Source organism: Musa acuminata, chromosome BXJ3-9 (genome assembly GCF_036884655.1).
Source record: "Musa acuminata AAA Group cultivar baxijiao chromosome BXJ3-9, Cavendish_Baxijiao_AAA, whole genome shotgun sequence".
Lineage (NCBI taxonomy): Eukaryota > Viridiplantae > Streptophyta > Magnoliopsida > Zingiberales > Musaceae > Musa > Musa acuminata.
Window position 1 is genome coordinate 45,622,021 of NC_088357.1, and position 12,157 is coordinate 45,634,177.

The 12,157-nt window shown below is 38.9% G+C and overlaps 2 protein-coding genes across 3 annotated transcripts; both read right to left on the minus strand.

Moving 5' to 3' along the window:
• Positions 1-209: 209 nt before the first annotated feature.
• Positions 210-6,418, minus strand: LOC103999405 (iron-sulfur cluster co-chaperone protein HscB homolog). 2 transcript variants are annotated; one of them, XM_065167316.1, is made up of 7 exons: positions 6,062-6,418; positions 5,488-5,949; positions 2,122-2,218; positions 1,925-2,014; positions 1,070-1,135; positions 761-829; positions 210-662 (listed from the first exon to the last, which is right to left on the minus strand). In XM_065167316.1, coding segments are annotated over exons 1-7 (924 nt in total). In that variant the 5' UTR covers positions 6,064-6,418; the 3' UTR covers positions 210-524. The 2 variants fall into 2 exon arrangements, with proteins under 2 accessions (XP_065023388.1, XP_009419436.2); XM_009421161.3 differs by having other exon boundaries at positions 6,164-6,414.
• Positions 6,419-7,690: 1,272 nt separating this feature from the next.
• On the minus strand, positions 7,691-10,446 carry LOC135649935 (dnaJ protein homolog). Its single transcript, XM_065168917.1, has 6 exons — positions 10,095-10,446; positions 9,302-9,464; positions 9,025-9,169; positions 8,670-8,946; positions 8,331-8,529; positions 7,691-8,217 (listed from the first exon to the last, which is right to left on the minus strand). Exons 1-6 carry the CDS (start codon positions 10,242-10,244, stop codon positions 7,898-7,900), a joined length of 1,254 nt encoding a protein of 417 aa, XP_065024989.1. The 5' UTR covers positions 10,245-10,446; the 3' UTR covers positions 7,691-7,897.
• Positions 10,447-12,157: the final 1,711 nt, after the last annotated feature.

Below are 12,157 nucleotides of genomic sequence, written 5' to 3' on the forward strand. Positions count from 1 at the left end.
GATTGGGAACAAGCCGTGGAGCCCACGTGGGCCCCACTAGGTGGCTTCTTCGCTTCTCACTCCAACAGTGGGTGGCTGATATCGGGTGCGTCGCAGACGTAGCAAGAACATTTTTCTTTGCAGCGTGCAACTATACCACTGTATCCTCACGTGATATTCATATATGTCACGTGACGTTCGTCCCCAATATACAAAGCTCCAATCAGACATTGAGAAGTAGAAAAGATCGATATAAATGTAGTAACTTTACACATATAAATTATTATTTCCTATTACTCGTATAACAAAAAAAATAACCTTACAAAAAAAATTGTTACAGATAGATATAAATTCTAAAACGGCAATATATCAAAATTAGTTCATTCAGATGAACTTATTGATTATAACCATCTGAAAAATGCCCCGAAAAGATGCAAATATGCTAATTGAGGTGCCAGCTACGCCGGCATTGGCATTCACCTCGATTGGTAGCTGCTGATCAAGATTTCAAGAGAACTCATTTTGTGTGTCATCAGCAAGCCGGATCAAAGTTTCTTTGTGATCTCTTCAAGGGCACGGTCATGATATCTCATTCGTTCGATTGCAGCTATAGCATTGTCAAAGTCATGAATTTTGAATGCTTGCTCAAATGATCTTGAGCATTTCTCAAATTTTTCTTCTACCTATGTAAGATATGGGAAGCAATTGGTGGTATTTTGTCAACATATCAAGGCATGGAACAGTGAAACAATTAGAGTAATATGGGCAGAATAAGATTAACCTGAGTCTGTATCTGATTCAGTGAATGAGAATCATTTGCCTCTTCGACAGCTTCTCGGATGTCCATCATCTGTCACAGCATAATATGAAAAACATGAAGTTCATTATTATTCGGGAAATAATATCAAAACATGTGGGATTATATATTTTAAGAAGACAGCAGTATCAGGAGAATACTGCAAATATGCAAGGTGATTAATGACCCACATCATCCACAAGCTCAGGGATACCAAAGTTGGTGAGACATTCAAATTCCTGAATCTAAGATCTTCAAATGTCAGGCAAAACCGAAAAGTATTCAGATAATTACCTCAGCAAGCAGATCTGGATCTGTGATTGTTTTCTCTTCATCAACATGTACACCCTCCAGTTTCAACTGTCAAAGGATAACAGAGAACGGATATTAATCACAATAAACTCGATTTTTGTTTTTTCCAGTCCATTTCAAGCAACAACTGCTAATATACACTAATAAAGTGTCTGTGATTAATAGTCAATATTGATGCAATAAGACAAGAAAATAAAAGAGATAGGACATCAAACCAAAAAGAAAACATCAGAATATATATAATATATAGTTTATAAACAATTCTCATTCATTTGCAGGATTACCGGCGCAATTCAATATGCTCAAAGTCCAGTCGGTTTATTTCACATATTAGAAAGGTTTACAAAATATGGGAAATAAGAGTGCCACATAAAATTAGTGCTGCTGTAAATCCACAAGAGAAGCAAATTTTATCTTCCATCATTAATTCCAAGAACAAAAACTAATATTGAAGTATAAATACCTATACAACAAGGATTCTGCAGACTGGAATCCTTGCTAACTGGCACTATCTATAGCAAATAAGTACAGTAACTTGTACTCTCAAGCTATCTGCCTCCGTCACCATCTATAATTCCAAAATGTGATCTTTCACCATTTTGGACAATAACTCAATAGTGAAAGAGTTTAATTGGCTTTTAACTTATGAAATGATGAGGAAATCAAATAATTACTGGAAAATATAAGTTTTAGCTGCCAGATACTAACAAAGTAACCAGAAATATGCCACTTCAAAAACAAAGAGAAGTTCATTAAAATATTGATTATCTACTACAAGATAATTATCTAAAAAATTACCAGCAAAGGTCGTCAAATAAAGGTTAGCAACAAACTTACCAGGTATATTGCCCTCAGCAGGGGTTTGCTTAGAGTCCGATATGCATCAATTACTCGAGCAGACTGTTCAGCCGCAAACATCTTTTCCTTCTAAATCATGTATACCAATAGATTTAGAACTAATTAAAGAATTACGTACAAACTATAAAATATGCAGACAAGTTTAAATTCTAAAGTTTCGAAACATATCCTCCGACCTCAGATTTTGAATGCACTAGGTCAGGATGCAATTTCTTTTGCCAATCTTTATACTTCCCTTCTAGATTACCATCCTTTATTTCATATTTTCTTTCCCTGCATTAAGTGAAGAATGTAGGACTTTACCATTCATTGTTATAAAGGGAAAGTTCCAATTAGCTTTTAAAAAAATCTAAAAGAGATGCTTGCATTAACTTACAGGTCAAAACACTCCTATTACAACCACAATATCTCAGATGATTGCTACTTTTAGGAAAAAATCGATACAATCAAAATCATGATAATCATTTTATGCCTGATAAAAGCCACGCACCAAGACATACTAAATAAACTAATGTTAGAGACTCTTCATCACATAACAAATGCACATCCAAAACAAGAATCGGATTAGAACTTATTAGTAATACTAGTATCAGAGGAATGTCAAGAACATCAAATTTGCTTGATTAGGTTTCTATACCGAAATACCAAAACGACTTTAAAGTCATATACTGCTACCCTAGACCGTCTGTCATTTTGGTCTAGACACTTGATCAGGGCTCATTGTACCGCACGATACGATACGATACGGGTGGTATATACGTCCAATAGGTGATTGACACGCGGACCAGTTCAAAGGGTTTTTAAACCCTTTCCTCCCCGCTCTTTCAACATGTTTCACTCTCTCAAACTCATTCTCACTCACATCTTTCTCATTCTCATATTTTCACTCCCTTAAACTCAATATAAGCTATGATTTGTGGATTAGATCAATTTTGGGAGGCTCATTTGGGAGGAATGGATCGAAGCAACGGGGAATCAAGATGATCCTTTAATTAATAAAGCGGGAGATCCGCCATATCCTCGCGTTTTATCACTAAGGCACTAGAATAAGAGGAACAAAATCGCCAGCAGAAGGAAGATCCCCTTGAGTCAAAACATGACGGAAGGTGTCAAACAACCTCAAGTCAAACTACTCAGGGTCATGATACCCAACCGTCACAATCGTTCGCCCAACATGCAAAGACAAATGGGAAGGCAGTAGTACCAGTCACATCATTGGAAAAAATCAAATTGGATGACAAGACACTTTCTCGATCACATTCAGCAAACCTGCTCGATCCGTAGACATAGCAATGCCATAGACAACAATGCCTCGACCAATAATGGCGACAACGTCGGGGAGTCGATGGTTCCACCTACTCAGTTTCAAGGTGATGCATGGACCGAAGAGTAGTATTTTACGTATGCCACTTAAGATTCAAATCATGGAGTTAGACAAGGTACTAATCAGGTTTACATCCAAAAGGGGAAGGGGAAGGCAGTCGACGATTTTGAACAGATGCGACAAAACTTATACAACGTAGACACAAAGTGGAGCTCATCATATTCCCAACCATCATATTATAAAAGATATTACGACTAATAATAGTACGGTGATATTGGTCACTCTTTTACAAGCAGTAGTATAGTGATCGATCTTCTAATACAAAACAGTAGGTCAGTGACGAAAGTAGAAGTTTCAACGTTCTCCAACCTCCGCACTGATACATGCCACAATCATACTTGCCTCAGGAACTGCCTCGAACACATGTGGTTCGCAACGATCAGGCTACAACCATCACCATATTGATGCACCAATAATATACGGTGTATTATTATACCATGTCGTGAGAGAAATTTCAGGATTTGGTCCGACTAACATGCCATATTGATATATGAATACACAGGATCGATGACCCCGATCCATCGCCTATGGAGCCCCGTCGTTCTTTTCGATGGTAGAACCAGATATATTCATCAATCAATCCATTTATTACTTGATTCATTTGAATCTTAAAGCTTAACTAGTAATCTATCAATTTAAGTCATATCTTTATAAATAATTCAATATCAATGGAACGATGGTTCGGAACATACCACAACGCTGCCCCTCAAAGTCTGAAAATTATATATATTGCAATTCCTTCCTAATTTAGAAGATTTTTTATGAAATTATACTAAACTTACATTTAGTTCCAAATAAAAAACCTTAATATAAGTTTTTTCCTATTTTTCAAGTATTTTTGGAGGTTTTTTGGCTTTTTTCTATGTCGTCGACACACCCCACCGTACAGATACTCGACACACTAGTATGGGGCGGCACAACAATCGACCGACACGTCAGCTCAGATCAAGAAGCCGAACATTGCACTTGACAATCTATTTTTTAAATGCCAGATTGCAATCTTTTTGGGTAATTGTCCAAGACAAGCTTGAGATTTCTCTAACAAGAATAGAAGATTGGCACCAAGAAGCTCAGATTTAGAGAGCATGGATCTTGAAGACAAGTCTGCCAAATCCTTAAGGGCAGTCACTGCAAACATCCTCTGAATGATTTGTAAAAACAGAAATGAAAGTTTGCATCAGAACTGCTTTATACAACCCTCTACACTGTGGCTAGAAGTTCAAGCCTTATCCTCTAAGCAATCAACCAAAGCCACCAATTCTGAGGAGATAGGGGATTGAATTCTCAGCTCAATAATAATGATATTAATGAGGCAAGTTATTCTTTAGACTATGATGGATCTATTTCTAAGTCTGCTGAAGCTGCAGAAGCTGGGTACATCATCATGGATGATCGAGGAAAGGTGATAGCTGCCGGGAACCAAACTCACAAGGTTAAAAACCTGCTGCTCATTGAATGGTGGGATCACTCAAAAGAACAAAGGAGGAAGAAATACACATGTGGGTGCAAACAGATGCACAGACTCACTAACTTGCTCAATCGAAGGGAAGGGAGGTAACAACTGTTTTGAACTGGGAACCGAGACTAGTTTTTTAATATGGTCTTGTATCCCTAGATTAGACAACCTTTTTACCCACAAGCTTGCAAAAATCGCAAAACTTAGTGGGAATTCTCACAACGGGGTCACACAACTGACCTTTGTGATGTTACTGTTGTTACAGGGTTACATCACAGTTACTTATTTTCAGAAATAATGCAGGAACACCACACAGAAAAAAAACACACCATCCTGAAAGTTAAGAAACCAATATCAGCTTGTATTTTACACATAAAATTTGCATAGCAAAGTTCCTGAATGCAGTAAAAAAGACAATAGATGTACCAAAAAGTAGCTAATTTTTGCAAAGGATAACAAAAATCAGATAATGAGGGAAAAAATTACAAAGAAAGACTCGCCATAGAATTATATTGTTTCCCTTGACCCAATTGAATGATTTATTGGTGCAAAGAGCTTGTTGAGATGTAAACATCAATAAACATCGAACTAGTTATTTTGCATTAATCAACAAAGGAAATTCAACACTCACTGCAGCCAACAACTGTCATCTGAAAAACTACACGCTCTATCTGGAAGAAGTTATATGCCAAGAGCACTTACAGCCCAAATATCTGGAAGAAGTCAATTGATTGGTCCACAGGCTGCACGCTTCCACACAATCCACAAGCCAAGAATGGTCCAGGCGATACTGCAGCTCCACCACAGTTCCAGCACCTGGGTAATTCTCCACTACCGGCCTCTGATGAGCAGAGAAATCGATTCGATACTCTAACTTCTGGAAAGTCATGATGACCAAGGCCTCGGCAATTGCTAGCACGATCAAATCGCTTTACAGGAATGCTGAAAGATCGAGTATTTATGCAGAAATTTGAAAGTATTCGAGGGTGGAGACGGAGATCTTCATGTACAAGACTTGAGGCGGAGAGCCATAGGCCTCGTTTGGCTGTGTTCTCATAAACCAGCTCTTTGAGACTTGTTCTCAACAGTGAAAACAGAGAACAATTCTTGCTTCTTCTCATAATCAGAAATACGTTGAGACAGTTGTTTTCCAGAAACTGTCTCCTGAGTACAGAAAACACAGAGAGAATGTTCAACACTTTGTACTAACTCCAACATACAGGGCATACATCATATAGATTAGGTCTAAAAGAGATGATAAGAATGACGTCGATACATTTTTCATAACATTTTTGCAGATTTTTCATTCTTGTCCGGGTCAACTAAAAAACCTTTAATCATGTGGCAAAAACATGATATAGAAATCACCGGTACGTACCGGTGACTCGAAGAGGAAGGGGAAGGGGAAGGGGCAGCGAAGGAAGAAGAGGAGGAAGAGGAAGAAGAAGCGGAGGCGGTGGAGGAAGATGAAGGAGTAGGAAGCGTATCCGTCGACGACGCACGGCGAGCAGCGGGCGGGCAGCGGCAGCAGGCGGCGAAACGAAAGAGGGCTCGCGTCTGGGCGGGGGGGTATTCGCGAGCCCTAGTCTTAATCAATTATGACCGTGATACGCTGTAAAGTTCTACTATATATATATTCCCAAGTCCATCGTCAATAATTTTGGACGAATTCTTGCAAAGAAGTTATTTGATTTTAGATTTATTTACGTGAAAATATCATTTTATTTTTAATAAATTTATAAAAAAAAATTTATCGGATCTATCGTTGTCATCGTCTTGTACCTTCGCTCACAACCATCGAATCACTACTTGACGACATAGCCCACAACCCTCTAAATACAATCGAACCACCCCTGCTTAGACAAGTCATCCCCACAACCCTCTAAATATAATCGAACCACTCTTGCTTAAGATAGGTCATCCCCTTCCGTCACCTATTTGATTCTTGTTAGATTCATCGTTGCCTCTGCGTGCACATGAACGATGCAAGGGCAATCGATGGGCAATACAAGGCGATAAGCCTAGCAGGGCAAGGGTAAGGGTAAAATGATCACTTAAAGAAAAATACATGTCTTGTCAAAAAATTTTAAATTTATAAGCTTTTTTTTCAAAAATTCACCCAATAACTATTAAGAATGCCAATTAATATATTAGAAAAATCAAAATTCTCTATTAAGTTCAAATCATGTGATAATATTATATAAATTCTAAGTTCAAAATAATCAAAAATAAGAAGAAATCAATTCAAATGTTTTGAAATCACCATTATTTATCATATACATAACGTATATAAATTAGGATTCCTTTTCTTTCTTAGATTTTTAATCCTAATAATAGTAGTCATACAAGTCGTTTAAATTTAATTACGATTCTTGTGAATAGTTTAAATCTAATTAGAAGTCTAAAAATCTTACCCATCCTAATGAGATAGCATACATGAAATTATATGAATGTGATGAGGATTACTTGACATTTGGTTGTCACTAAGCCATTTTCTTTTTGAGCATCTTGGGGAGCTTCTTTTCTTGTACATGTTTCACGGAAACGTGTGCTTAACCTGGTTTGCATTTAGAAGACAGCAGGTTTTGGATCTGCAACTCCTATTGTTGATTCCTGAAGTCACTGCTGATAACATTTAGTCTGGAAATGTGGAAGCACTGCTCGCGTCTCTTCATTTCTACTATAGAAAATTGGTAGATCCATGATCAGCTTCCCTTCATTTTGCCTTCCATGTTCTGTAAATGTCGACTTGTTTATTATAATGACTGTTTCTACCCTCGCACTCTAGATTGTGACATGGGAAGATGTTCACGTTGCAGCAGGCTCTCCATTCATTGGGACCGAGAACGTAACAACAATCAACAAACTAATGGCATGACTATTGCTGTTCATAGTGCAATCCAAGTAGAAAATAGCATAGTTGATCATTTTGCTTGCAATGAAGGAGAGAGAAGAGAAAAAAATTTAAGACATCAATAATCCAAGTCCGGGAGCAACTTAGCTCGACAATTTGCTGTAAAGTAACATGAATAAAAGATGACTATGACCCAATTTTTGCTGTTTCCAAAGAATAAGCTTGCAGACCTACCAGTTCAGGTTGATTCAGGGCACCTTACTGCTGTGCGCACTGCACTCTTTGGGCACCGCCATGAACATCGTCGTCCTCCTCATAAGCCTCCTGAGCTTGAGCCTGCTTCCTCCGCATCTCCTCCTCAATGTTAACATCATGTAATGTGGTTTCCTCGCATTCATCCAGCTCCATGTCTGTCATCTGAGTTGCAAGCCTTGGAGGGAGTACAGTTTCAAGAGCTTTACACTGATCTAGTGTCAGTGACTCGGGGAAATCAACGGTAAAGTGGATGTAGAGCTTCCCCCTCATGAAGGGCCTCTGGTACATTGGCATACCCTCATCATTGATTGCCTTAAATTGATCTGTGTCAGCAGAAAGAAGCTCATTTATAATCCAAGATCAATATGATGTTTCACTAGACAAAGGGTGAAGAGTAGTGATTTCAAATAAGACTGCCTGCCCCCATGAGCCTTACCGGGTTTAACAACTTCACCAGGGTTTGATTTAATAAGTAGCTGTCTATTATCCAGGTGGGTCAAAACATACTGGAAGCCACAGAGAGCCTCAGAGAGGGACAATGTGTGCTCAAAGAAGAGATCGTCACCCTTTCTCTTGAACTTGGAATGATCTTTCAGCTGGAGAACAAACACAATGTCTCCTGTGACAGTATCCGGCTGCAAGCATTCACCCGTTTAAACCATAAGAGACAAAGATTTGCTTAAACAAATAAAGCTCCAGCTATAACATGTATTAAATAATTCTACACAACAGGAGAAAAATGATCTAACGAAAGCAAAGAGATAAAAGATCATACTGCTTCATCAGCCTCGCCAGGGAAGGTAATCTTTTGACCATTTTGCATTCCCTTCTCAACTACAACCTCCAGCACTTTCTTCTCTGGGACAACTTTCTCACCTTTGCATTGCGGGCAGCGATCCTTCTCATTGATAGTCTCCCCGGTACCCCTGCACTCATTGCATGGTTGCTGCATCTGCTGAATCATGCCAGGCCCAATCTGACGAATAGTGACCCTCATACCAGAACCCTGACAACCAGAGCACTTCATTGAAGCACCGGATTTTGAACCCTTGCTGCATAAGTGTAACAAAAAATGAGAACAATTATCCGAATCTTGGAAACTCATGTTCTGGGTATGAAAGGTAACTCACCCCTTGCACTTCTGGCAGATGACATTTCGTGACAGTGAAAGTTTCTTGGAAGTTCCATTGTAAAGGTCTTCCAAAGACACCTTCAGAGGATGGATCACATCCTCCCCTCTCCTCTGCCTTCGACCCCTGCTGCTTCCTCCTCCTCCTGTTACAAAAAACATGACAGCAAAAAGTTCATAGAGCATCTCAAGCATAAGCAAACCACAATTTTTTGATACCAGAAGACAACAGTACATCATAGACAATTACATCAATGAACGAGCAGCTGATTGCTTACCTCCAAAGGGGCCCCCACCAAAGAAAGATGAGAATATATCAAATGGGTCATGGCCACCTCCACCACCCATTCCCTCCTTGAGGGCATCTTCACCATACTGATCATAGACCTCACGCTTCTCAGGATCACTCAGAACTTCATAAGCCTGAGCTAACTCCTTGAACTGAAAGCAAGAAACTGAATTGTAATCTTCATTCTTGAAAGGAACAATACGAGGTGGACTAACCACATATAACAACACACATAAGCAACAACAGCAAGCATGCAATAAAAACCTCAGGCAGCTAGGCTCGAACTTTCACTACAGCAAGTTGATCCCCACGAGAAATAGAACATTTAATGCCACCTCATGATGCCAATAGGCAGCTCATCGCAGTAAGCTATGCTCAGACCTTCATGCATATAATAATAAATAAACAATCTTTGCATATTTCCTAAACCATTAATTGTTTGCTTCTTTCTGGGATCAATAAGTATTACCATCCCACTGCAAGATTTTAGCTGCTAAATATATGCTGTAAGAAAGCAATACAATAATCTAATTCAGAACATAGCAGCATTTAAAGTCAAATCCAAAAAGATCTACACGTCAGATTAGCCACCAAGATCTCTAGTATTAGTATCTAGCAAATAAATCAAAGACAGTAACAGATCAATCGAATTTAAGAGACACTCCTCCCATAAGTGTGGGAAAAAACGATCTCTTCAGAAGCAGATCAACAAACAGGGATCGGATCTTAAGAGAACAAGATAAAACAAATCGAGCATATGAGAAACAGGGATCTATCTATACCTTCTCGGGGTCCCCGCCCTTGTCGGGGTGATTCTTGATGGCAGCCTTCCGGTAGGCCTTCTTCAGATCATCCTGCGACGCGCTCTTGGGCACCCCCAGGATCTCGTAGTACCGCGTGTTGTCGCTCTTCTTCGGCGCCCTCCCGAACATCTCCGCGGCCTAACCTTAACCAGATCGATCCCCAAATCCGACAAGAAAAACCACCCAACCCAGCGATTCAAACCCCAGAGGCCTCCCGATCGCCGCCTCGATCGATGAACCGGAGAGGATGAAACCCTAATTAGCGTGCGCAGGGAACGCGATCCGGGGACTCGGCGGACTAGCGGTCAAGCGTAGGTGTCTCGGAATAACAAAATTGGGCGGAAAAGGCCGAATTTTATAGAGAAGGGGAGGTCGAGAAAACGAGTCTGCCAGCGAACGTGGACCGTTGGATCTGAGTCGACGGACCTGATGAATGTGGGAAGCCGTCAAACTTGACCTAGGAACCTACCTAATGGCATGCGCACCTGGCGAACACGTGGACTACGTGGGATTCATGTTCTTTCATCAGATCCGACCCGAAACATATGGTTCAGTATTTGGATCCGCATCCGGATGTTGCTGACTTGGGTGGATTAGGTGATTCCAACCTGACAATAACATATTAATACTGATGAAGGGGATTGAGTTGTGATTGCACAAACCCGATAATATATTTATTATATATATAAATATTTGTATATATGATTATTTAATGTCATATTGATCATAGACCAGTAATATAAAATCACTTACAACATGTGTCACAACAAAACGAAGGAACACAACCGAAAATTATAAATGGGGTGTTCTTTTAGTATGTAGGTGACATTTGAGAAGTATTTTCTAGTGTCTAAAAGAAGAAAATTGTCTTTGTATATAATTGATGATAGTTAATTAACACTTGACAATTCAATAAAATTATCAATTATAAAATAATCATCCATTAAACACAAGTAACTATAAAAAGACCCTAACATGATTAAGGATAGACATGTCTTTTTATTCCTTTTTTTTTCTTGACTATACTAGTTTGAAGCGATCTTTGTTGTACGTATTACTATCTTATTTTATAGGTCTTATAACTCCCGTCATGATAAGTTTCTTTTATGCAGGTCAAAAAATTTTATTTCATATGTCTCAAACATATTTTGTCTCGTGTCTCTTGTTATAGTAGGTTTCTTTTGATGTGAGTCGTATTTTTGCACATCGATCACTTTTGTACTCTCCGAGATGGACTTCACTTATCGATCATTTTTGCACTATTTGAAGTACACCTTCATTAATCAATAACCCTTCAGGTTTAACTCAAAGGGACACTTATCTTTAATGTGAGAGAAGAGAGATTGATCCCCTCCCTATAAATCGCCCCTTAACCATAAGGGTGATGTTCATTCTTCCAATTAAGCCTTCAAGGCTCTCCTTAGGAGCCTTCTCTACTTAACCTATGTTCTCTTTTACAAGGCGAGTCAATTCTTGAGTGTCATATCCTACCACGCGTCAACTCTGCAATACCTCAGTCTTCCAATATTTTATTATTTTATCTCTACTAGTTGGGATATCTTTTCTTTCTCGCACAAACTCCTCCCGATCTCACGATTGCCAAATGGTCAGGGAGGTTGATGCTCTATCCTTAGACAATCCAAGGGCAAAGGAGATTGATGAATATCCACTCAAGGCAAAGTATCCCAATGTAGAGATTGAGGAAGATGCGATCATTGATTACCTTGACGATCAAAATGTTCTGATAGCACCTGAAGTACCTTTTAATGATAGTTTTGACTTGCCACCTCCCCCTAATACCTAGCTTGTTATCTCATGATGCATTAGTCTCTATTTAGTCATCAAGTCTATCTATCCGATTTAGTTATTGTGTCTTTTGCTTATTGCATCGTGAAATTTGTTCATTTGACTAATCTTCTAATTAGGTAGGTGGAGGCCTAATGTTGACACTTGACTGAGTTAATGTAGTTCATTTAAGGTAATAAATTTTTTTTCCTCAACTTGTAATACCCACATCTTGAAAAAAAATATATATTTTTACA